The sequence below is a fragment of the Pteronotus mesoamericanus genome, unplaced genomic scaffold, assembly GCF_021234165.1.
Source record: "Pteronotus mesoamericanus isolate MK-2021 breed Mesoamerican mustached bat unplaced genomic scaffold, CSHL_Meso_final contig_32, whole genome shotgun sequence".
NCBI classification, from domain to species: domain Eukaryota; kingdom Metazoa; phylum Chordata; class Mammalia; order Chiroptera; family Mormoopidae; genus Pteronotus; species Pteronotus mesoamericanus.
Genome location: NW_026555134.1, coordinates 9,284,677 through 9,311,273, shown reverse-complemented (window position 1 = coordinate 9,311,273; position 26,597 = coordinate 9,284,677). Strand labels below are relative to the sequence as shown.

Here is a 26,597-nt window from a genome sequence, read left to right as displayed (position 1 = left end):
TCCAAGCCCAGGCCTAGAGAAGAGGTCCTGCCTGACCAACCGTCTGTCTTCAGGTCGCGGGGTGCCCTCCGCATGAGTGGCAGGGGTGGGTAAAGAACGGGGACGTCGTGCGGATGGGGGAATTGCGGAGGGACGGGGCGGACACGGCTCTCGAGCGTGGGGCGTGGAGAGTACCCAGAGCTCGGCGGGCGGCGCGGTGTGGAGCGGGTCGGGACCTGGGCGCCACCTGGCCGGGCCCGGAGCTGTCCCCGGGCTCGCGCTGCGGCGGGCGGCTGAGTGCCCAGGCCCGGGCCTCCACTTTGCGAAACGCTCACGGGCCCAATTGTATAGTGACATCAATGCATCCCTTCGCGGGGGGTTTATCTTTATAACACTTTACAGAGGGAAAAGTGGCTTGGAAAAAATCGCTATTGGCAGTTTAGTATTATGATCTGTACGCAAGCTTTTTTTTTTTTTTTTTTGGTGATGATAGCACTCTTAGTTATACTCATAATCCTCTTGGTAGCCTTTTACGTAAGTATGACCGTTTTTGTTAGCAATGTCATCATTTTTTAATGCAAGAGAAGTTAGAAATAGTTTGTAGTTTAATTGGCAACATTTTAGCCTATTGCAGTCTTTTTTTTTTTTCCTCATCCTTAAAGTACTGTTGCAAAACTCTTTTAAGGTAATTTCAATTTGAATATTTTTGTAAAACAAGCTTGTTATGAGAATTTTATATATTCTTACAAAAACTTTATATTTTTAAGTGTAGATGCAGCTCCTGTAGCTCAATGTTCACATCGTGCTTATTTTGTTTGGCTCTGTGGGTGGGGGGATGGGCGACATAAAGTGTAGTATTAGAAATTCTCAAGCATGCAAAGAAGTCTAATTTGTTTTTTTATATTTCAGCCACCATCAGAGTTTTAGTTATTCCTGTCATTTATTCGCCATTTTATAAAGGTAACCAGTAAAGAAAAAAAAATCCCAAACACTATGTCTGGTGAAGTTTTCAGCACAACTTTGGCATATACAAAGAGTCCAAAAGTCACCAAAAGAACTACTTTTCAGGTAAAGTATTTCAAGTGACTTTTCAGGTGAACACTGGATTAGGAACATGGGATTTGAATTGATTTTAGGAAGGGTTCTATATAAAGCTAGAGTAAGGTTTACCTTCCTTTTAAAGTTTTCCTGATGATTGTGTTTGGGCTCTCGTATTACAAACTCTTCCATGTGTGTAAGACTGCCAGACTGGCCTTAATGAGCAGTTCTTACTAATTTAAAAGTTAAACCAGCTTTTAAAAGATGAATAGCAACTTTAAGTTGGAATTTTCATATAAACGTTTTATGGTTTTTCCCTGTTGTAACATAACAGCACTTATATTTTCTCTGTCCAGTCACTACAGTTTTGAACTCTGCCTCTAAGTTTGCAGTATTAATAATTACATCCTTTACTGCAATCTCCAGAAACAAAAGGTGTTTAATAGTATCAGTTTCTTCCGAAATGCCAGTTTATAATAAATCCTGCCTGGGTCTCCACAGTTATCTTATTTGGTATTGTCTGTCTCCTCCAATATAACTGTAAGCTCCACGAGGACAGGAATCTTATTTGTTATGTTTTCAATTGAGTCTGAGGATTTGGGTGCTTGGCGTAAGGTTGGCTTTCAGTGAATATCATTAGATGAATAAAACCTGAGTTTGAAAGCAATTATTAACCCAGCACTATTTGCTTAAATAATTCGAAATATGAGAACTCCATTTTTGTGTGTAAATTGATTTTAACTATTTTATTTCAGGATGAACTAATAAAAGCAATTACAGCTCGCTCAGCCAGACAAAGGAGTTCTGAATATTCAGATGAGTTTGACAGCGATGAGATTGGTATGTGAGAATATGGAAACTAAACCACTGTTGTTCTTTTTGTTTTCTTAGTTATATTTAGGCCATACCTCCAAAAAAAAAATCACTTATGCTAAAATAATATCTATGAATGAAATAGTTTTAGATTCCCAACTTTTTATCATGTAAAAGTCACTCCTAATTTTCAAGAAGTTGTATGATTGTCCTTGGTTGTTTATGAATGTGAATATGCAAATATAAATTGGCTGGCAGTAGGTTTGTAGTAAAGGATGTCTGTCAGTGGTGAACCAAATTCATCCTTAAGATGACCCCTAAGAGACCCTAAGTGAGTTAATAACTAGGGCCCATAGAACTAAACTTCGGTGCACATCAGAACCGCTTTTATAATGCTTTTTATAAATTGTGTTTTGGAGGTTCTAACAGGGACTCAGTTTTTAAAACTCTGTATTAGTACTGGTATGATTTAATCTGGTTTCTTTTGATTACATGCAAACATTAACATTTAGGTGTAAACAAACAGAATTCTAAACTTGAAATTCAGTGTTTTATATCTTAAGATTCAGTGAATAATTCTTAATGTCTCTTAAAAATAATCAGGACAATCATTTAATCATTGCTGTATGGTTAACATTCGGTATTATTCTTCTCATAGTAAGATCGAATGTGGTTGTTTATATATAAAAGTTTTGCAATCCAAAATTTAAATACTGCATGGCCAATTGTTATTTTGAGGAAACTTTGGATGACTTCTCAGGGCAAGCACAGTGCTTGGTACACTATTCACACTTGAAAAGTATGTTCTGAATAGATTAATGAAATTTCTATTTCATAAATGCCAATAAAAGCCACCTAAATTTTTCACTTCTAGTCTTAAAGATAATCTTTTGATTAGTGTAACCATCCAAACTTTAAGATGCACCAATGAAGACATTTTTTCCTTCCATTTTCAGTTTCCTTAGGTGATTTTTCTGACATCTCCATAGATGAAAATTCAGTTAAGAAAACAATAAATGATTTCCACATGTCAGATGATGAACAAAAGAATTCTCTGAAACTGTCTTTTTTGAAAACCAAGAAACCAAACAGTGATGCGATGAAAGATGGGCCCTCATTCTCCATCAGAAATGATGAGGAAACGGCAGCTGATGGTTGTGGGCAGAGGGCTGTAAATCCCGCGTCTGAATCTCAAAATGAAGATCAGCACATTGAAGAAGAGAAAATCAAAATGAAACCTAAACCCAGAATTCTTTCAATCAGAAACACATCTTCAGGTAAATTATTAGATCCCTATAACTGCATTTCTTAAGAATTTATTTTACAATAACCAGGCACAAAATACCTTCACATGGTTGCTAGTTAGTATTTAAGGAAAAAAAAAATCAGACTTTTCAGTTTTACAAACATGAAATAATAGCCCAAAGAGAAAACCCATGATTCTGATGTCCAGTGGCATGTTTAGGGTAGCAGCTCTACCGGTGGCTGGCAGAAGGCCTGAGTACCTTCATTTGCCTGCAGCTGTGCCTCCTCAAGTTCCTAGGTCCAGCCTTGCCTCAGTCTATGAGCTTCGATTCTGTTTTCAGGGATGGAACTGCAATGGGATCCTGCTAACCCATTTTATACTACAGAGATTAAAGTTATAACAGTCCTGGGACCAGTCCTTAAAACATCATTTCCGTGCTACCATTTGCCAGAATTTTGTTTGACATTTATGTATTTGAAGGGAGTTTTGTTTATTCCGTTGTTGTTGAAGCCTCTAGACTTCCCTTTAGAATGAAGAATCTCCATTCAGTTTCTCTATTCCCTAGGAAAAATCCACTAACACTCTTTTCTGAGTAAATTTCTGGTGTGATCTGGGATTACTGCAGTTTCTCCACAGTTCTCCCGAGCTCTAGCACACCGGGGCAAAGGTGGAGTGAGGAGGGATCCAAGCAAGCGAGTGCCCTGGGCCACAGCCAGAAACGCAGGGGTGGAAAGGGAAGGGCTTTGTGTCTGTGGTCTTCTTCCTTTTGTTTTACAGGAAAAGTAGTACTCAATGTTACCGTCCATAAAAACCTCTTTCCTTTATATCAACATTAAATACTGGTAAATATTACATACTTTATACAGTCGATCTCACTGGTAGCATCGGACTAAACTTTATTTTGCCTGTGTGTTAGAAAGCCACTCCTTATTTTTTCCCACAATCCCATTAACTTCCAAATGAGGAGAGGCTATTAGCAGAGGTAAGGATATTAAGGCAGCATCCAGAACATGGAAAAAACAAAAACAAAACCAAACCTGTATATTAGATATTTGTGAACTTAGCCCAGTGCTTACATGAGAAGGATGAAACTTGCTCCTCCCATCCCATAAAATTGTTTTGAGAATTAATTAATGTATGTGTCATAAACTATAAAATGCTACAAAACTGTGAGCACAAGGCATATGAAACAGAGTTCACTTGCTACAAGATACCTTCCCAGTGTACTGAATACAATAAAAAAAAAAAATGGAGAGAAGGGAACATAATTGAAGTTGGTAAATAATCCAGTAGTTCACCATTTCCCAAAGTCCATTCTGTTGGTTGTTCATTGGCATTACGGGGAAAACAAAGAGTTCTAGAAAATGAAAACTGATTTCTTTATGAGGGAACTTCTGGGAGCTGTTAATAAAGATACACAGTGACTCTTCAAGAAGGATAGAATAGGCAGTGTTTTCTAGTCTTATTTGAGTTTAGAAATCTATTTTTGTGCATTATATTTATCCTACTTGTCATAACTCTTAAAAGCTTCTTATTAGACTAATAAGAAATGTGAACATAGAGGACGTAAAAATTGGTCTTATACAGGTAGAAGTATGTAACTGTATGACAGATAATCAGCAATAATCCTTTTTAATACCTATTTAATACTTTTTCTTTTTTTACCCTTTGATAAGTTAAAATGAATATATAAATATTGTATTTTAACCACAAGATGGAACCTGGATTCTAAGTGCTGGACACAATGTGCAGTATATTTTTAAATAATCATTAGCCATTTGCTATTCAGGATATGTAATATAAAAATAATTACCAACATAGGTAATATTTCACATTTGATTATAAAACACTGTATTTTGAAAATGTATAGACATATCTTTTTCTGAAAATTTGACAATCCTGGAAGCAGTATTTTGGTGTAAAATATATTAAAGTCATTATTCCCACGTTCTTCATACTAAAGCAAAAAATTGAGGCTAATGTTTCTAAGATAGTGTCTGGCATTTATTGTGTTTGAATATGTAAATGAAAAAGATGAATGATTCACTTATGAAAGAAGGAGTGTGGTTCATGAGCTTAGGTTTATCCTTTTCTTAATTTTTAGACTTTTTCTCATACAGTTTGGAATTGGATATTTTTCATGTGGTGAGATTGCTGAGTAGCAATAATGCTTTATTGAAATGTTAGAACCTGAAAGTTTTCTTTGTTCTTGCTTGTTCTGGTGAGCAACTGTCACATGGGTAGTGATTGTAAAAAATAATTTTTGTAGGGTGTGTTGTTTTTGTTTTAACATTAGCATGACTAAAGTCATGAACTTTAGAGTCAGGTGCTCCTGCTTGAATCGCACAATATGGAGTTTATAACCATGGGCACAGGACGTCTTTGTTGCTCATTTTATTTATCTATAAAATGGGGATAATAGTTGAACCACCATTAGGGGTTTGAGGCAATTAAATGAATTCATATATTTGAAGTGCTTAAAACAATCTCGGCATAAATTAAACACTCTATAAATGTTTTTATGATTCATTTTATTATTTAACATTTGCTCATAAGTAGATCATTTTATTCATTCACACATAATTATGGTGCATACACTATGTCATAAGCACTGTGATGGAGACTAAGAATACATTACATGGTGATGGAAGGAGGTTTGACTTTAGGTAGTAAACACACAATGCATTATACAGATGACATAAAATTGTACATTTGACACCTATATAATTTTATCAACCAATGTCACCCTAATAAGTTTAATTAAAAAAAAATAGTACCAATCATGTAAGACTGTCTTAGTCCATTTGGACTGCTATAACAAAATACCACAAACTAGATGGCTTATAAACGGCAGAAACCTATTTCCTATAGTTCTGGAGACCACGGCTGAGATCACAGTGCTAGTATCATCAGATAGGGGCTCTTCCAAGCTGCAGATGTGTCATTGTATCTTTCCATGGCTAAGGGGCAAAGCCACTCTGTGGAGCCTCCTTTAAGGGCACTAATCCCATTCATGAAGACTCTGTCCTCATAACCTAATCACATCTCCAAGGCCCCGCCTCCTAGTACCATCACCTGTGGGGTCAGGATTTCACTGTAAGAATCTGGAGGTATACAAACATTCAGACCGTAACAAAGACTACAGTTTACTGGGGCACTGGACAAAAGGTACAGTGAGAACACAGGACAGTGCTACCCAAGTTTACCTGAGGGCATCAGGAAAGCTTCCTAGAGGAGATGGTGACAATAGCAGTAACAGTGCCAAATAATATACTCATAATCAGGTCTCTTGCTTGCAAATGACCCAACTCAAGGAGCATTTATCACCTTACTGAGCATGGAAGCCAGGAGAGCTTGCTTTAGGTGTGACTAAGGTTAAAGACTCAGTACTTTTGTGTCATCTGGATTCTCTCTACTTCCGCCCTCCCTCCCTGACTCCCTGACCCTCTCTCGTTCTCTCCTTCTGCCCCTGTCAGTGCCCCAGTTACTCCATCTCTCCCTCAGTCCTGCTTTTTTCCCTGTCATTTGGTCTCTTGGTCTCAGACGGCCCTTCACTGGTCAGGGGGAAAACCCACTAAGAGTCTCCCTATCACATCTTTTAAGCTCCATGACCTTAAAGGCAGGCATGCCCTCCACCTCCAAATAGAAAACACTCCCCTGCCTAGTGGTTGCTGTGGACAGGGGAGATGAAGCCTCTGTAAGCTGTGCGGGTGGAGGTGGTGTGCATTGTGTCCCCGCCCTTCTCACTGGGGTATGGAGGAGATCATTGTTAATCCACCAGAGCCACACGGCTGCAGAGAAGGAGAGACTACTCCAAAGAAAGCAGAAGTGATAGAAAAACCCAAAGAGAAAGAGGGAATGTTTATCACAATTGTTAATGGTCATTGAATATTACCAGGTATCAGGCACTGTGCTATGCACTTCATATTTATTATCTCATTCAACTCCCACCAGCACCTTAGGAATTAATTCTTAACTATCGTTAGCAATGGGCTGCCAAGGTAGTGGAGATTAGGTGACTTTGGTAAGTGGCAATGCTAATGAGTCAGGGCCACGATTTGACTGTGAGATGTCTAAAGTAGCCCAGCTTACAGAAACACAGAGTAGAATGGTGACTGCCTGGGGCTGGCAGACGGGAAAGGGGGAGTTGCTATTCCACAGGTACTAAGTTTCAGTTCTACAAGATGAATGAGTTCTAGAGACCTGCTGTACAACACTGTGCCTTCAGTTAACACCACCACTGTGCACCTAAACATTTATGAAGAGGGTAGATCTCATGTTAAGTATTCTTACTCAATAATAAAAATAAAAATGGACTCAACACCTTCTTTCAGGCATTATGTAATATTCTGCTTAAACTCAGCCTCAAAAGACATGCAAGCATTTGTCAGGAGAAGCAGGAAGCAGACACTCTATCAGAGGGATCAGCTTGAGTAAATGTATGGGAGTAGGAAGGGTTGTGACGTAGATTCAAAATAGCCCAGCTCAGCATGTGAGGCACACAGATTGCAAAATGGGTGTCCAGTAGACAAGACAGCGTGGGTAGCCAGGGATAAGACCATGAAAGCTTCTGTGTTGTTCAAAGGCAAGTAAGCTTGTATTGTGTAGGACTGGATGATGGAGAGCCAGTGAATTTTGTGGAGAGGAGTGATGTGATCTGATATTCATTTCAGGAATATCACTAAAGCAGTAATCTAGTAAAGAATGGATGAGGAGCTAACAGCAGGGATGTGGAAAGTGAGGTAAATGAGAGATTTAGGAAGTCAAATCAATAGGGTATAGTGATGCTTGGATATGAGGGAAGCGAGGGAGGAATCTAGGATGACTCTTGGAATTCGGATTGAACATTTAGGACATAGCTAAAATAGGTAGTGTTAACATTTACATTGGTACCATCTGGTATGGTTGTGGAATTTTCTAGCACCATTCATAAGCCCATTTGTAGGCAGAAAGGAGGGAGGTGTTAATTAGACCAGTTTTCAAATTTTGTTGGAAGAATGCATTGGTAGAACAATGGAGAAAGTGTACCAGGTAAAATTTAGGCAACATTTTATGTAAAAACTTTCTTACCATGTTCTGAGGGCTGGAACCATGCTGAGGGCAGCATTAAATTGTTTTAAACTTAAAAGTAATTGAAACAATAACTGAGCTACTTTAATAACTGCTAGAGAAGTTTCATGAAATCAAAGAACAACTCAGTCATCTAGTTCTTCATTCCCTCCTCCAGTGAGAGGCAGCCCTCTCTCCCTGTAATGACATCATCTCCACGCTTGTAATGGCACTCACCTTTGTCTTGTAATTTATTTCTTTAGAATCATCTCCCTTCCCAACCTGTAAAGTCCTTGGACAGGACCATTGTCACAGCCTCGATTATGAGGTCCAGGAATGTGAGTAGTGTGTACAGGGCCCGGCAGCAGAGACTCAACAAAGGTTTGCTAGATGGGCCCCCACATTTTATTCGGCACGGTTTCGTTTTCTTTACAATTTTTTGAATGCTATAAGAATTCATGAAGTTGAGAAGTTAACTTCTCACAAAACTAAACTAGTTACTTCCAGGATGGCAACTATTTTTTAAAATTTTGATGACAAACAGTTGTTTATCCATGCTTACTGGAGCTCTGTGTAGAGAAGGGCTGAGAGCTTCCTCTGGGCTCTCCAGGACAGAGAGTCAAAGTGCATGCGCACAGGAGGGAAGTGTGGTGGCACCTTGGGGTGCGGTTGAAGCCATGGTCAGTTTTTTGTTCACCCACCTTAAAACTTTTCTTTTTTTTTTTTTTTCCCACAGAAAACAGCAACAGCCATGAAGCAGAAGAACGCATCACACCTTTACCTCGGCCAAGGAGCATGTTGAAAAAGCAGAGCCTCAGGGAGGAAAAAGATGGACAAGGAGAAGAGAAAGAAACTGCCCTCCCTGAAGAATTAGAGGCACATTCTGCACCTTTGTCCCTCCCGGGGTCAAATGACAGACAACTAGAAGCTGAGAAAAAAACAATCTCCGGAAACCTTGATCCTGAGGTTAGTATTGCTGCTCAACTACCGAACCATGTTCTTGAATTCTGTTCTTTGCTTCTAATCATGAGAGAAAGAGAATATTTTTGTGCATGCACATACATGTTACTGTTTTCTTCAGCAGTTGAAAAGGAAATAATTTTTTTCCTTAAATATACTATATTCCATTGAGTCTGAAACTCCATCAGTTGTGACATACAGCAAAGATATGGCATTATATTTTGTATGGCCAAGAGAGAACTCTGCCAATTAAGCCATCAGTAATTATAATATGCACTTACTTAATTTCAGAGAAAGTAAAATGTGAAAAAAAAGTTACCCTTTTGATTCTATGCAATATTGTATATCTTTAATTGTAAGAATTTATATTTTTATTTACATACCTTTGAATTATATGATTCATGATGTCCATGTAAGAAGCATCCAAACCTGTGGAGAATTTTTATGAGTTTATTTGAGCCAAACTATGACAGCTGCTGGGAAGCAAAATCTCAAAAAATTGAAACAATGATCTGGAGAATGGCAGCTTTGAAGCTTATTGTATACATTAGAATCAAAGGAGGCAACGTAGGAGGGTTACATGAAATTCATTGGCGATAGATTAGGGAGAAAGAAAAGCAGAGAAGTCTCTTCTTTTACATTGGTGGGTACAGGATAGTTAATAATTAACATTTACGGCACGTGGAGATGGGAACAAGGGAATAACACTGAGGAGTTCTGAGGCCTCTTGCCCTGGTGACGGGGAGTGCCCTGAGGATCTGGAAGAGGACACTGCTCTGACATTTCAGAGGTCTGTTACCTTAGATGCAAAAGGACAACAGGCCAGCTCACCTAAGATAAAGATTGACCTTTGTCAGGGAGGCCACAGGCCTAGGACGTGTCTACCTGCCAGGACCTGCTTTTAGTTAGGATTTTTTACGTTCAGGCCATCCTGTGTGGTGACTTTTGGTCTCTGAGTTTATACCGCCCAGCACGCAGGCCTCCCCTGAGCTTGTCAGGTTTGGTATGTGGCGCCTTTTTCATCCACACGGGCTGAGGACGTGATAGCCAGTGTCATTTTACTCATTTGATTTTACTTACTGAATGATGATGGCATCATCCCATACTTCTGGGATATTCCAAAATGGAAGTAAACGTGATCTTTCAGGATTTCATCAGGGAGTTTACTGTGTTAGGGAAGAACACTTCGACCGTCTTTACACTTCATTCTCGTTAGCCCACTTCTGCCTCGCATCTAAGAGGGCGTAGGTGTGGGAAGGACAGTCCTATTCTAAAATATGCTTCAGCAGATCAAGGAAGAGGAACTGTATGGTGCCTGGCTAAGCTTCCATTAAACATTTGTGGATTATCATGACATTTTATTTCTCTCATAGAATTTGTGATTTGTCTTTCTTGTTAAATCTTGAAAGGCATTGCTGTTTTATTAAACTTTTCAAAAACCAACTTTGGTTTTTGTTATTTTTCTGTATAGTTTGTTTCCAATTTCACTGATTTCCACTCTTTATCTTTTTTTGGGTTTTATTTGCTTACTGTTAAGTTGCAAAATATGTCCACTGTTTCCAGCCTTTTATCCTTTCTAATAAAACTACTGAAAGCTATAAATTTCTCTCTATGCATAGCATTAACAGTGCCCATGGGTGTGTTTTTGTTTTGTTTGTCTTTTATTTTATCATTTCTTTAAATATATTTTCTAATTTCCCCTGTGATTTCTGACCAATTGGTCATTTTGTGCTGAATGATTTTATTTCCAAATATTTGGATTTTCTAGGTCCAATCAAATCTTTTGTATTAATTTATAATTTAATTTTACTGTGATGAGAAAATATATCCTATAAGATTTCACATTTTAAAAAATTGTTGAGATATTTTTATGGTCCAGCCTATATGTATCTTATGAAAGTTCCATTTGTTCTTTAAAAAAAAAAATGTGTTCTGCAGGTGTTAGATATGATGTTCTTTAATTTTGTCAAGGTGGCTAGTAGTATCATTGATGTCTTCTCCATCTGCACTGAATTTTTGTCTAATTTACCAAGCTAAGCATGTTAAAAATCCCCAGTTATGCTTGCAAATTTCTCTGTACTCCCAATTAGTTCTGCCAGTATTTTATGACTGTTATTAGACGTATGATACACTTATGTCTTGACCCTAATTAGCATTATGAAGTGTTTTTACCTCTGGTGATTCTCCTAATCTTGCAGTTTGTTTTGTCTGATAATGTCAGCTATTATATGACTAATGTTTGCATGGTGAGTCTTTTTCTTAATCATTTTTCTTTCAAGTGATTTGTGTCTTTCCTTTCAGTGACTCTTTTGTAATAATAGTTTGATGTCACATTTTTATCAAGCCTGATAATCTACTTTTTAATGGTGGTCCATTTATGAGTCCATTAGACCATTTATGGGTGTTTTTAGTCCATTTACTTTTAATATAAGTACATATAGAGCCAATTTGTTGCCCAGTTTGTTGCTGTTTGTTTTCTATTTATTTTTATGTCTTTTTAATTGACACTGCCGTTATTGCTCCCTATAACTCTTTTACTGCCTTTTTAAACTTAATCACATGTTTTTAGTTTTCCATTTTGATTCCCATTTGCATTATGTTTTTAGTAGTTGCTCTATGGGTTACAAGATGCATCTATAAATTATCACAATCTACTTAGAGCTGACACTGTATCATTTCACATTTAATGTAGAAACCTTATAATAGTATAGTTTCATATATTTCCTCATCCATCATGCTATTAATGAATATGAACTGAAATATCTGCTTAGTTCTTTGAAGTTCTAGCTGCTCTTATTTTCCAGGACCTTCTAGGTTATAGATGAGCCATGCTGTATAGAGATGAGCCAAGAATTGTAGTGAATTTTGTATGCAGATGTTGGGATTCATGCCTTCTGTGTATGAACCAAACATACTGGCTGATCTTCCAGTTCTAAACTTTGTCTTAGAGAGCCGCCCCTGCTTTGCAGGCCAGTCCCAGAAGGCGCAGCCTTCTTCTGCGGGACTGCACAGGTGGGAGAATGCCCCCAGCCAAACAGCTTCTGTTTGCATCTCCTCAGGCAACACTTTGTTTCTCAAGTTAAACTCCAGTGTTTCAGCCCTTCTGCCATCTTCCCAGACGGTTTCTGTTGTTTTTGACATATAATTTTCTTTGCAGCAAGATCAAACTTCTTACATTATTATATCATCACCTTTGGGTTGGAATACTACTCAGTACAAGGATGTTTAGGCACACAAATATAATTATTTAATTTTAGTTGTCATTTTTAGAATTTTGAGGAAAACTGAAGTACATGAAATCTATACCTTTTCAATCTCAAATATTTGTAAGTAGCTATGTACTTGATTTAATAATTGCTTTCATTTGGACATCTAATAATATTTATTTGAAACTATGGATTTTTACCTACTGCCTTCTTTATACTGTCTTAGAAAGGAGAATTACAGAGAGAGCAAATCTTTATCTTAAATACTAATGAGGTTCCATTTTAGAGCAGTGGAAATTTTATAAATTGCTAAAAACAAATGGACAGGTGTCAGTTAAAGAACTAGAATAGCTCTGCAGTGACCCCTTTTAATGATCAAGACCTAGGGTTTGAAAGGAAAGTGTATTAGCCTCCATTAGCTCAACAAGCTTTTGGTGTTTCAGCAGCAAACTCCTAAAAATGCCGATTTCAGAGTTAGGAAAGAGTCTTAACAATGATATTGTCCCCCACAAACCTTGAGAACTGTTCTTACATAATACTTTTTTTTTTTTATTTTAAGCAGGATCCATGGTTAACAAGTTTATCATCATCGTCCCTTAAAGAAAGCCTCGGAGATTCCTTTTCACCAGGATCTGGAGAGAAAACATCTCTAAAAGGTGGTTATATCAAGTTATTTGATCTTATTTGTAAACTTTATTGCTTAGAATTTTACCAATTCTATTTGTAAAAGAAATAATACAGGAGTGGGCAAAACTAGTTTTACAGCCATAATACAAATAAATGATATAATAATTAATAATGCAAGACAAACTGTCTTGCATGCTCATAACTGGAAACCTATTTTTGCCAATCTCTACTTTACATAGTTATAGGAACAACACGTTTACGATTGCCTGAGTTTTAATACCAACTATGCTATTTCCTAACCATGTGATTTGAGATGCAGAACTTAATTTCTCAGGGCCTCAAATTTCTCAACTTATAATGAGACCAAACTCAAAGTGACTGTGAAAATGAAGTGATACTGTGCCTTTTAGCCACTGGCCCAGTTCTTGGTACAGAGTAGTGATCACTAAGTACTAACTGTTGTATATTCTGGCAGCAACCTCCAGTGCAGTGTGACGGTTAGGTGGACTTTTAGAATGAGGTCACGCTGGACTGGGATCCAGGCACAACTACATGAACAAAGTAGCTAACCATCCTCCCTTTGAATATTGATTTTTAAAATGGGGATAATAAGAGTAACTTACCTCATAGGATGGTTGTAATAATTCAGTGGGTTAATAATATGAGTAAAGTACGTAGACCAGTACCTAGTAAACACGTAGTAAGTTTGACTGTGAGTTGTTAACACTATTCCTTTCCTTAGTTCTATGACATGTAGCTTAATGAGAGCTAAGAGAGCTAAAGGCATAGATGTTTCCAGGACTGGAATGTGTAATCAATATTTATTAAGTGCTTACTGTGTACTATAATTTTTGTCATTTATTGATGAGAAAAACTGAAGTACAAAGATATTGGGAAACATACCCAAGGCCAGCAATAGAGCTTTGACTCTGGCTCCAAGTCCTTATTCTTTTCATGGAGCACATCGCCTGGCTTTATGTAAAGAATCTATTAATGATACTTTGAATCATAATTGCTCTCCAAATGTGAATGTATAACTGTAATTATTAAGTGATTTTAAATTGAGCACACCTCAGAACAGGTCCCAAAAATGGCTGTAATGAAAGCAGTGGCATTAAGACTTTAACAATGAGATACAGGTTTGGCCAGAGGTCGATCCCAGTAGAAATGAAAATTGCTGATCAACCCAGAAAACACTGATTTCTTTCTGTTGAGAATTCCAAAATGTGGTGGAATTAGAATAACAGAAGCAATTCTGTAAAAGCAAAACTGAATTCCCTCATGCCAGAACTTGAGCCTGCCCCTTGCAGCGCTGAGAGGATAGAGCAGCCCTGCCTCTCGTGCCCCTTCCCTGTCAAGGGCAGTATTTCATCTTCGTGGGAATAAAACACTTTAGAGGGTAGTTTTATTCTCTAGACTCTACTAGAGCTACATGAATTCTTGGTTCTCCCTGCACCTACGCAACTTTACATCTGCACTGCTCGTAACTGTAGCAGCATAGAGATGTGTGCCTCCTACTTACACAGCCTCTTGTGCCACCTAACAGACAGGCTTTTGCAGCGTATAAGTATTGCCCCCTGACCTGGTTTATGCATCAATAAGTGCTTTTGGTGTGTCTTTAGTTTCGGGTAGTTATTCCATTCTATTTTCGAATGTGCTATTTTTTTCTAAGTATTAGGTATGTCAGATCTTTTAATAGATTGAGTAACCATTTTTTCTTTTGTAGATCACTTTGGAAAAAAAGTTTATTCAAGTTGAATATGATAGTTTTCTTCATATTTTATCTTGCAAGAAAAAGGGGTTAATGACATCTAGTGGAAAGCAAGTGAATCTCTAATCCACCTTACTAATTTACAGTGGAGTTTCAGTGCTGTTACTCTGTCTCAAAATAGATCAGAATGAAGAATTCACTGAAAACCAGTCCTTGAAATCAGCCGAAAATGAAGACAATTCACTTCTGATAGACTGTGTTACCACTTCACTTGAGGAATCCAAGGAAGGGCAAGTAACTACGGGTGACCTTGAGGGAAAAACAGAGAAAGCTGAACTGATTATGAGTGATGACTTAACAGACGATCTACGGCTATCTCAACGCACCTTAACATCTGCCAATGCAACTGAGTCTGCAAAGGTATGTATATAAAATTATAGCTTTATACTACAGCTTAAAACTCAAAATACAACTTTTAAATATTTTGTCTTTCATGCTTGGTAGTTCTGAATTATCTATGGAAAACTCATCTTTTAATAGTGGCATTGTCAAGTAGTTCTTATTTAATTCAATAGAATTTTAAATTCAGGAATGGGTACAGTGAATATAATTTCATTAAAAATTATAAGAAGTATATGATTATACTATACTTTTGAATATCGCAGAAATACATAACCATAAGTGGATAAGTTTCTATAGGTCTGCATTTAAAAACACAGCCATCTGGAATAATTTCCAAGGTTTTAATTAGTGAAAGTTATTTCTTCGGATATCATTTTTAAGTGTTTTACAAATTTTAATGAAAATCTTTAAGAAGAAACATTCATGCTTGTTAAAATGGATGGACAGGGTCATTATCGGAAACATTTTTATTATTACCTTAATGATCAAAATTAGTGTATAGGACTACTTGTCCCTACGTTGTAATGCACCAGAGTACTATACTTTAAAAAAAATATATATGGTATGGCATTTTTCGTCCTCATTTCTCTTGGAATTAGTCTTTATCTCTTATAGCTGCAGTTAGCTGTGGCTATGAGTATTTGCTATTGAGGAAGTTAACACTGCTAGCTGAAAACTTGTTCAACAGGAATTTATTACAATACAGAATACTAACTTTTTTATTAAAATGCATAGAGAAGGTTCATTAAGACTTGTTTCAGATATATTGTCCTTAACCACTTTCCTTGGGAAAAAACAATTAATGTCAAATTAAGGATCTGTTTACATCTTTAATATTAGCACCTATCTGTTTGTATAGAGTAGTAAAGGTTATTCCTTAAAAGGAGGAAAGGTATTCTGGAATTTATAGACAGGATCTTAGAAATGTTGAATTGGTAATTCTAAGTGAGAACAGGCAATTTATTTATATCTAGTATGATCATAACATATTTCTTTTGACTGAATCCGTCCTTGGCTTTATTTTTACTCACTACTGATTGGCCTTTAAGTTGAAATCAAATCATTTCCTGGCTAAAGTCTCTTGGTTAGATTCCCATCAGGAGAATAAATGTGAACTACTTACTGCTTCCTAAATATTTCAAGGGATTCTTGTCTGACTACATATTCCTCCAGCCTCCCAGCTGTTCACCGTACTTCAGCAGGATGCACCTTTTTCAATATCTCCAAATTACCAAGCTTTTCTTCCCTCAGACTCTTAGCACCTACCCTGTCTTCCTTTCCATAGACCTTCCTGTGGCTCCTTTCTCATCATATTCCGTAGCTCAGACGTCAGGGCCGCAGGGAGGCCCTCACCTCCACTCCAGTCAGTCTGTCACTGGACTCTTTCGGAGTCACATTTGCTCATCTTTTTATTGTCAGTCAACTCTTTCTAAAATGTACTCTTTTTCTTTCCAGTCTGTATTTGACACCCAGTAGAAGTTTAAAAAAACATTGATTCACCACTGGCAGCTTGATCTCTAAGCCTGTCTGTGATAGTTATGGTGACTAATCCATCTATGGCTTTCTCTATTTAATAGAAAACAATTGAAGATAGAAATACGAAGAATAAAAAGTCAACAAATAATAGAGCATCCAGTGCCTCAGGCAGGTAATAAAGCTGTCATCATCACTTACTTATGGGTTACATTCCACAAAGCTAGTTTTAATTGAACTTCTGTAAGGTAAATTGCATGTGGTGTTACTTGATTTTCTCTTATTTCCATCTCATGAGACAAATGGAGCAGTTTATGATAAAACCTCTCAGTTGGTTATATTCTTTTATAAAAGGAATTGATTAGGATTCTGCATGCTCTACTTTGCTTCTGGGATCATTTCTTTCTCCTGTTTTTCCTGAGACAGTAGATATAAAGTGGTAATAAAGCTCCAGTGCAGCATTATGCTTCTCTGTTAAGTGTCTTTTACTTACACATGAAAAATTATTCTCAAAGCCTCAAGGTTCTATGGACTAAGTTTTATTAAACCGATAAGAACCTATGTAGCTTCAGTAACACTGATGATGATGATGATGATGATAATGAATACTGACTCATAAATGCTAATCAAAACCTTTGGAATTCATTAATCAAATGACCATTAATCAGCTAGAACAGGGGTCAGCAAGCAGTATCTGTAAGTTGCCAGTTAGCTCATTGCTAGGCCTTGTATCCAGTCTCAGTTCTAACTACACAGTTTTGCTGTCACAGCAGGGAAGCAGCCACAGACAATGTGGAAATGAATGGATACAGCTGTGATGCAGGAAACTTTATTCACCAGAACAGATGGTGGGTCATATTTTCCCACCAACCCCTGAAATAGAGGAGATAGTATTCTAACTTTATTATTTAGAATGGTTTATGTAACCAACAGAAGAAACTATTAAAACCTACTTTATTAATAGTTTTTTTCCATGTAACTTGAGATATAGTCCATGTTTCTTTAAAATGTTCTAATTACAATACCTAAAAGGGCAACCACTTTGAAGCTATATTACTGGAAGTTAAAAAATTTAAATTATGTTGAATGGGTCTCGTTGTATAATAAGAGTCTACATCATATTCAAAGTGATTATACTTTATTAAGTTAGAATGTAGTTTTTAAATATAGTAGTCTAACGAATCTTTTTATAGCATGTGCAATTGTAATATTTTACCTTGATTTATTTGCATCTTTTCAGATTAATGACCTCTGAGTTTTTAAAGAACTCTAGTTCTATAAGGAGAACTCCATCAAAAACTACCTCTTCTCAGTATTTAGGCACTTTGAAAATCTTGGACCAAAAGCCCTCCCAGAAACAGAATATAGAACCTGAGAAAGCAGATGACATCAGGGCAGCTGTTTATCAGGTAAAAAGGGAAAAAAAATTAAAAGGCCTTATTACTTACACGAGCTTACCAGTTTACCAAGGAGTAAAATGCATCTGTCAGTAATGACAATTGAATAGTTAGTTTATTGGGAAAGATTTTTCTTTTATAAATACCTGAACTTTTTCCATCCAAAGCTTTTTTTCTTTTTTTTACTAAATTATTCCCTTCCAAACTTTGCTTAACCAATCATTGTAGTTTTTAAAGAAAGAAATATGATATGCTAATTTATAAAAAGAAAGCAAAAGCAAAAACGTATTTTTTTATACTTTTTCTCTTAAAGTTTAGATTATTATGAACAAGAAGAGTTTTGTGTTTATTCCTGAGAGTTTGTATTTGTATTCCTGAGACTTACACAGAAAAGACTTTCCTAGTATTTTCACATTTATGTTTTTTCTATTGTACAGAATAATATACTTTAAAAAATAGTATATGTGAATTTCAGAGTTAAGGGTTAAGATATGTAGCCATTATATTCAATCTTTGAAGCCTGTTGTTAATACTAATAAAAAATAAAAATTTTATTAATTTATGCTCATCATTATATATTGCAATATTACCAGAAAAAAATTTAGAATTTATAAATTTTTTATTTCACTTTTTTAAATTTTAAACAAATATTTCAGAAATAGATAAAATTCTAATTCATTTGAGAAACTTTCAATATCATAGCTTTATTCTTGTTCTTACAGGAGTGGTTAGAAAAGAAAAATGCATATATACATGAAAAGCACAGAATTAAAAGGATTGAAAGTGAAAACTTAAGGATCCAAAATGAACAGGTATTCTGAAATAGAGGTGAAAATATTCTGGATATTTAAGTTAGTAAAATATCTCTGAATATTTAATAATATTCCAAAATTAAGTATTTTTTTGAATGGCAAAATAACTTGTATATAAAAGAACTGATTTGTGACTTTTATTCTCTGGAACTTTATACATTTTAGTTAGATATAAATATGTTGTAACTGCTTTACATAAAAACATAGACTCAGAGGTTTTTATTTTTTATTTGTGTGGAATAGCTTTGGCACTACTGATTATAAACTTATTGCCTGTGGCCACCTACCTACTTCACTCTTAAAAATTGATTTCATTCATACACCCTAGCCAAGAATATAAAGGGTCATCAGCATTAACATTCAGTTTTCCTCTTTTTTACCTTGGACTTTATATGTATCTTTAAGACCAACCCATACCTGAGCTCTTGACTCATATTTTTCCCATTGACTAGAACTGAGCTCTTCTTTCTTTCCAGTGCTTCAACCTCTTCCTCTAACTTCCGTTTAATAGCCTACAACATGCTCAGGTGTTTCTCATCTTCTACCGGGGGGCATCCAAGCCACTATGGGCTGCATGTGCCCAAGATGGCTATGAATGTGGCCCAACACAAAATTATAAATTTATTAAAACCTTTTCTCTTTGCTCATCAGTTTTCATTAATATTGGTATATTTAATGTGTGGCCCAAGACAACTCTTCTTCTTCCAGTGTGGCCTGAAGACACCAAAAGGTTATACACCCTCATATGAAATAAAAGCCCTGGGGGGAGGGAAACACTTCATGATGCTGTCTAGTACTAAAATGACTTTGGAAAGAAACATAGTTCCCAAAGGCACAGTACTCTGCGGAGCAGCTCTGCAGGGGGCTGGCCCACACACCCTTTGCCATGTTTGCAGCATCTTCCTGCTGTGGTCAGTGCCAGGCATATCTCATTTGATCTTTACAACTCAGCGAGGTAGGTAGTCCTTCTACTTCTGAATTATGTTATCTCTGTAATAAGGCTTTATATCATTTAGTGTAACCAATATTAAGGCAAGCACAGGATATGATGGGATTCAACTGAAGTGAGTAAAGTAACACCAAACTTGCTATACACTGGACTACGTATTTTCTGTTCTACTGCACATGTTCAGCATTTGGAATATGTTTATGTATTCCCTTACTCACACTTCATAAGCCTAGTATTTTGCTGATGTTCTTCTTTTACTTAAATATTTTACTATGAACATTTTCCAGTACCACTGAGCCTGCTACAGTTTATTTTGATAACATTTGTGTAGTACACTTCCAGAAAACATTCGACTTCTTTCCTATGAATAGTAGAGGATCAATAGCGAATAAGATACATTTTCATAAAGGACATTTTCAAAGGCAATGAACAACTTAGAATACATTTTTAATATATAAATTTTTATAAACTATTCTAAATAAATTATCTGCTTTCAAACATAATTTCTACATATGACGTACATCAAGGGAATTGAAGATAAATGTATACATGTTTTATCTATATTTGTCTATTTTTACATACATATATATCTGTGTACTATTTCTCCAAAATAGAAAAGAGCTGCTAAGAGAGAAGAAGCCTTAGCATCATTTGAGGCCTGGAAGGCTATGAAGGAAAAGGAAGCTAAGAAGATAGCTGCAAAAAAAAGGCTTGAGGAGAAAAACAAGAAGAAAACTGAAGAAGAAAATGCCGCAAGGAAAGAAGAAGCACAACAAGTATTCGACAACTTTGAATAGCTTTCTTAATTATTTTTAAATATATGAACTATAAATTAGTGATTGAGTCTTTTACTGATTTTACACTATTCACAATAAATCAGAAAATCATTCTGAACTTTTTCAGGCTTTTGAAAGATGGAAGGAAAAAAAGATGGAATATCTTAAAGAGAAAAATAAAAAGGAGAAGGAATATGAACGAGCAAAGAAGCAGAAGGAGGAGGAAAGTGTTGCTGAGAAAAGGAAAGACAACCTAACTGCTGTGGAAAAATGGTAATCCAAAATAATAAGTATTTTGATAGATTTTAAATTGATAACACCCCAGGATTTCTAAAATGTATCCACTTGAAATTTACTAATGCATCTCAATCTCATTATTGCAAAGATATATTAGGAAATCTTTATTATATGTTTTCCTTTAACTCTCCAGTATTTTATACTATCCTACATAGGAGTGAAAGAAAGGAAGCTTTTTTCAAAGAAAAGAGAAAAGAGAAGATAAGTGAGAAAAGAAAAGAAGAACGGAAAAAATCTGAGAAAAAAGATAAAGATAAACAAGCTATTGATGAATATGAAAAATGGCTGGTAGGTTTTTTTTGTCAATGCATGTGTATCTTTTAAATGTACTTTTTTTGTATGACTTTTCTATTCCTAATTTTAGTTCTTTTTGTTCCTGCCTACTGACCATTTCTATCTGGAAGCTGACCTGTTGAATTCATTCTTTCCTCCTACATATATCATATTTCTTTGATTAACTCATTTCTGTTAATGCTTCCACTATTCCCTAAAGCCCTCAGGCTTAAAACTTCAGTCATAACATTCTTCTTTACCCACATCCCCACAGTTAGTCACTTAACCAGTCATGCCCTTTCTTCCTTTGCAGTGACTCTTATGTCTAAAATTATCGAGAGCTGACAAATATACCACTAAAGGTTTGCCAGATATTTTAGGTGGAACCTGGTTGTGATGCACACGAACACTGAACTTAATGGAAGAACATTATTCCATTTTTTTAATTTTCTTTTGATCTTTCTGATGACCTCAAAGAGAAGGTCTTATTTAGGTGTTTTTTAATAAAAGAAAGCAAACATTTTGGAGGGAAATATCTAAATGGACTTTATATATACATATACATATATATTTAATATTTTTGTTTGTTTCAAGGTACTTATGTTTATAGTTACTTTTCACTGATGTTAAACAAATAATGTTTTCTATCTTAAAATATCAATATAAATAGGCATTTTTATTAATCTTTGAATAAGTAATACATTCATATGAATAGGTATTTACATGAGTAGCTGACACATTCGTATGGGTAGTTAATGCATCACTTGTTTCAAAAAGTGCAAAAATTTCTCCACAGGGGTTAGGATTCAATAGGGTTTCTTTCCATTGGGGTTTCTTGCCAAACTTTTTTGAAGTCATGTTAACCAGCTAGTTTAGAGATATCACCCAGGGTATTTTGTAGCTTTATTTCTCTGGTAGGATTGAGCTTGAGCATTTTTGTTTTTATAAAGATCATTTCTATATTTTTCTACAAACTGTAAAGTCATAGGCTTTCCACCTTTTTCTATTTTTTTCTTATTGATTTCAAGAAACTTTTTTATGCACTAGGAGAACTAGTGTACCATTTTTATATGACTTATATTTTTACCATTGTTTTGTTGGTCTTTCAACTTTACATATAGTATTTTAAGCCATGAAGAATTTTATTTTATTTTCTGATGTCAAATGTATCAGTCTTTTCTTTTGGGTTTTAATTTTCAGGCATAGTTGAAAAGACCTTGTCTATAACTTGAGATTAAACAAAGGTTTCCTATTTTAATTATAATAACTATAATTATAATATCTCAACATTTTAACATTTTATCTACTTGGAAATTATCTTGATTTATGGTGGGAAATATGATGCCAACTTTGTTTTTCCTAAATGCATCTTTTATTTTTAAAAAGAACTCCACCTTTTACTGATTTGTGATACTGCCTTAATTATATGATTCCCAGTTTCCTCACCTCTCTTTACTCCTGTTTTATGTGAACAATTGTATGGTAATAGAAACCTTGCATTATCATACTCACCTTGTGACATTTATACATTCCATATATATATAGATAAAAGAATCATAAATGCCTAATAATTTACCAAACTGCCACCCTTCCTGAGCCATCCAGTCTGCAGCAGCAGGGCTGTCCAAAATGCCCTGATACTGCTATTCTTTGAAGAAATTACCAATATGAGAAACCATCATACTTCCTACAGCTTTATTAGAGACTTGGAAAAATTCTCTCTCTGAGCTGTAGGATAAACTGACCAAATGCTATTAATCTTCCAGGTATCCCTAGATGAATGTTTAGATTTCATTTTCATGTTCAAATAGTCATTTCTCTGAAAGGATTATGAGTAGGGAAACAATGGTTCTAAAATTCTTCTGATAAAATAAAAAAGTGAGAACATGGAAGACAATATTTCTGAAGTAATATAAGGCAGGACTGTTCTTCTCAAGCGATAAAATATAAACTACTCCACTCTCCTTTGAACGAACATATCTGTCTCCTAGATCATTCCCATCACATTACAGGATATTCAGTGTTGAAACTCTCATAATCCTTCACTTCTCTCCAATGTGGTTCCACATTTCACTGCTCTTTTTATAGTTAAATTTCTAAAACGTTTTGTTCACACCTCCGTAGTTCTCCATATCCTTTCCACCTCAACACACCAGTACTCCCCTGGTCCCTTTCTCAGTACTGTACCGAAGCTGCGCTTGGAAAGTGGCAGTTCTGCCAGACCACCCAGCCAGTCGACTGCATTCTTTCATGCCTCCTTTCCTAGACCCCTCAGCGGTCTGCACAGCTGATGTTCCCTTCCTGCCACTGTCTCCTCCCAGGCTGGCTTGTCCCCTCGTTTTCCCTCACTTCTCTGCCTTTCTTCCCAGTGCCACTTGTTGACCTCTCTCTCTCTCTCTCTCTCTCTCTCTCTCTCTCTCTGTCTTACCTGTTACCATGGTCTTCAAGGCCTCATAATCTTCATCTTCCTTTTAGTCTCATCGGGTAGCCCTCTCCCATTTTCTACCCATTTTTATTCACACTAGGTCTCTGGTTTACACCCGTACCCAGCTTTCTTCCCCGACAGAGCCCCTCACCTGCTGTTCTCTGCGTGAAGTGCTCTCCTCCATGCTTATCATGAGCGGCTTCTCGTACCCATCGTGTCTCACTTTGAAATGACTTTTCCTGAATCATCTTGTTGTTGAAAGTATGCCCTTTTCTTCTTTTGCAAGCACAACAGTTTGTTTATATATTTTATAAAAATTCACATAATTTGGATGGCCTGTTATTTGTGTATTAATTTTCTGTTTTGCAAGTTGCCTGAGGGAGGGGGATCCTATCTATGTGTTTGGATTTTACACTCACTTTATGCGTGGTACCCAGCATATGGAAGGACCCCGAGTAGGATCTCAGTGCTTAACAGTTCAGTGAATAAATACTGTTTAATAAATACAAGTGAATAAAAACAAGTCGAAGCAGTAGAGTACCACAAGACACCTCAGAACCTATTCTGAGTAAGGATATGCTCCTATAAGTATAATAAAGTAACACCAATTAATGGATACAAGGAAATAACATTTGGGATTATTTGTGTGACATTTGGACAGAAATCACTTGGCAGAATTATAGCAATAGAAAATCCAAAACAATTAAGGTTTTAAATATAAAAAATACCAAACAATAAAACCAAAAGAAAATAAAATGTAGTATCTTTTAAATCACAGAGCAATGAGATGCTTTTTAAAATCTCAAAGTACTATAATAACAAGAAAACATATTGAATTTAAAATAATTCATATATTGAAATAAAAAAGTGAGCATAGGTGCTGGTTGGAGGGTAAATTCCTACAACTACTTCAGAGAATAAACTTTCCAGCAGAGTTGAACATATTCTTACCCTACAAATGAGCAATTTCACTCCTGTACATATAAATGGAGAGAAAATCTTGGCTTATAAGTCCAAGGAACATAGCAGCATTGTCTATGTGGGGGGAAAAAAAACATGAATTCAACAAAAAAAAATTGATTCATAAATTGTGACATGTTGAAATACTGGAATTCTGTACATCAAGGGACTAAATCTACGGCTCCATGTAGATGAATCTTAGAAATATGATTTTAAAAAGTTGCAATAGAAAATATTGCACAATAGCCTTTATGATAAATTGTAAAACCTTCAAAACAAAATTGTGTTGTTCAGGGATGAATACATGTGTAATAAAAGTATTAAGAGATGTGATGATAGGCCTCAAGTTCGGAATAATGGGACCTCACTGGGGTGGAGAGGAAGGAAGGTGTGATGGGGGAGTGGGAAAAAGTGTTGGTCATGTTGTACTTCCTAAGGCACAGTGGCTACACAGGTTTTGCTTATATTACTCTTTAAATTGTTGTCTATGGCTGAGAGATCTTATTTTTTTATATAAAAATCAAGGACTAAAAATAATGTAGATAAAATGTTTGCTGCAAAGCTAACATTTAATATATGGAAATATGTAATTGGCTACAAATTAAAAGCTCTGATACCCATACAGTTAGATGAGCCAAATGGTTGAGCAAAGATTTCACAAAAGGGCTAAAGAAATAAAAATGTGCTCAACCTCAGTAATAAGCAAAAGAACATGAGGCCCAATTTCCAAACATTTGTAAAAGGTCTCAAGTATCCCTGCTGCCATGGCTTGTTCAACCTTTGCACTCTTTCTGAACCTGTTCTCAGAAAACAATCTTTAACTGATAATAACTATTGTCTTGGAATTATGGAATTATAGGTCTTTTCCCTGTTTTACATAATTCTTCTAAATATCACTTTTAATGTTTAAAAAATCAGGTGGTACATTAATACCTATTGGTAATTTACCTATAAAGTAGTAGTATTCCCTAGCTGCTAGTCATTTATAACCAATTAAAGTAGGAAATGACATTTAAATGTCTTATAATGGATTGTTTTGTTCTGTTTAACATGTATACAAATTTATAGTTTTCTGTCTTCTCTTTAGGAAAAGAAAGAAAGGCAGGAAAGAATTGAACGAAAAGGAAAAAAACGTCATTCCTTTCTTGAAAATGAGGCACTTCCTCCATGGAACCCTCCAAGCAGAACTGTGTTCTCAAAAGTGTTTTGATAATTTTGCTTCTTAAATTATTTAGTTATTAATTCAACAATGTTAGCCAAGGTTCAAAACTATTTATTCTGTTATTTATAGTTTGAATAGTCTATTTTAATTAAATGCCAGTCACTTCTGCTGATCATGGAAAAGATACTTCGGAGCTTAGTCAGCGAAAGCACTGAAAGCATATTTTGAACTGCAGATCAACTGCCTGAAGTGAAGGCAAATCATCAGATTGCTCTTACCTTGAAAATACATAAACCTTTATCATGTCCTGGTGGTTCTTACAGTCAGAGGATCAGCGATCACTTTCTATGCTGTGTGTGTTATGTTTATTCCCAATAATAAAAAGGAAACCTAAGTTTAGGTTTCCTGTACCTAAGTACAATAATTATAGAAATAATTAAATGTATATATGATTGTGCATCTAGATTCAGGCTTTTAAATGAACAGTTGCTGGGGAGTAGGCATGTATTATTAGTATTCTAAAATTGATCTCTAGCTAAAAGCCGTTGCATTTGCACTGTGCATGCTAACATTTTGGTCAGTTGAGGGAGAAGGATGCTAACCATTGCGGCATTTTATTTAAGAATTCTGCCTTGTGTTTTAATATGAATGATCTTTATCTGTTCTAGGCTTACATGACAATCATGGGCACTTTATTATTTCAGTGATACCAAAAAGATATACATTCCATGGTAGTGATATACTTACACATTAGTTATGGAAATTCCACAAGAGTTCAAGTTCATTATCACTATTATTATTTTCTAGATTAACCCCACAAAGGTGATAAAGGCAATTTTTGTTCTCTCAACTAATCCAGAGTCTTATAGCTTGTATTTGGAAGACAGCTGTATGGGAAGAAATTTGTAGAAAACATCTATACATTTTTTTTAACTTATCCTTGTGTTAATTGGACTCATACTTGAAGTGGTCAGCTAGTTTATCACAGACCAAGTGAATGCTCTCAAAGTTGAAGTGCTACTTTAGCCAATGTGCAATGCAA

The 26,597-nt window shown here is 35.8% G+C and overlaps 1 protein-coding gene across 1 annotated transcript; it reads left to right on the top strand.

Annotated features, from left to right (window-relative positions):
* On the top strand, positions 1-25,969 carry MAP9 (microtubule associated protein 9). Its single transcript, XM_054575941.1, has 14 exons — positions 1-85; positions 889-1,047; positions 1,773-1,857; positions 2,787-3,107; positions 8,862-9,091; positions 12,854-12,947; positions 14,811-15,049; positions 16,609-16,679; positions 17,745-17,913; positions 18,624-18,713; positions 20,277-20,438; positions 20,566-20,711; positions 20,891-21,023; positions 25,481-25,969. Exons 2-14 carry the CDS (start codon positions 973-975, stop codon positions 25,601-25,603), a joined length of 1,938 nt encoding a protein of 645 aa, XP_054431916.1. The 5' UTR covers positions 1-85; positions 889-972; the 3' UTR covers positions 25,604-25,969.
* The last annotated feature ends 628 nt before the right edge of the window (positions 25,970-26,597 follow it).

What these genes read in the sequence shown, in the direction of transcription:
- MAP9 (XM_054575941.1), top strand. Translation starts at nt 973, where the DNA reads ATGTCTGGTGAAGTTTTCAGCACAACTTTGGCATATACAAAGAGTCCA. An exon ending in CCGGAAACCTTGATCCTGAG is followed by an intron (nt 9,092 to 12,853) that starts GTTAGTATTGCT and finishes TATTTTAAGCAG; the next exon opens with GATCCATGGTTAACAAGTTT. An exon ending in GCATCCAGTGCCTCAGGCAG is followed by an intron (nt 16,680 to 17,744) that starts GTAATAAAGCTG and finishes GCATCTTTTCAG; the next exon opens with ATTAATGACCTCTGAGTTTT.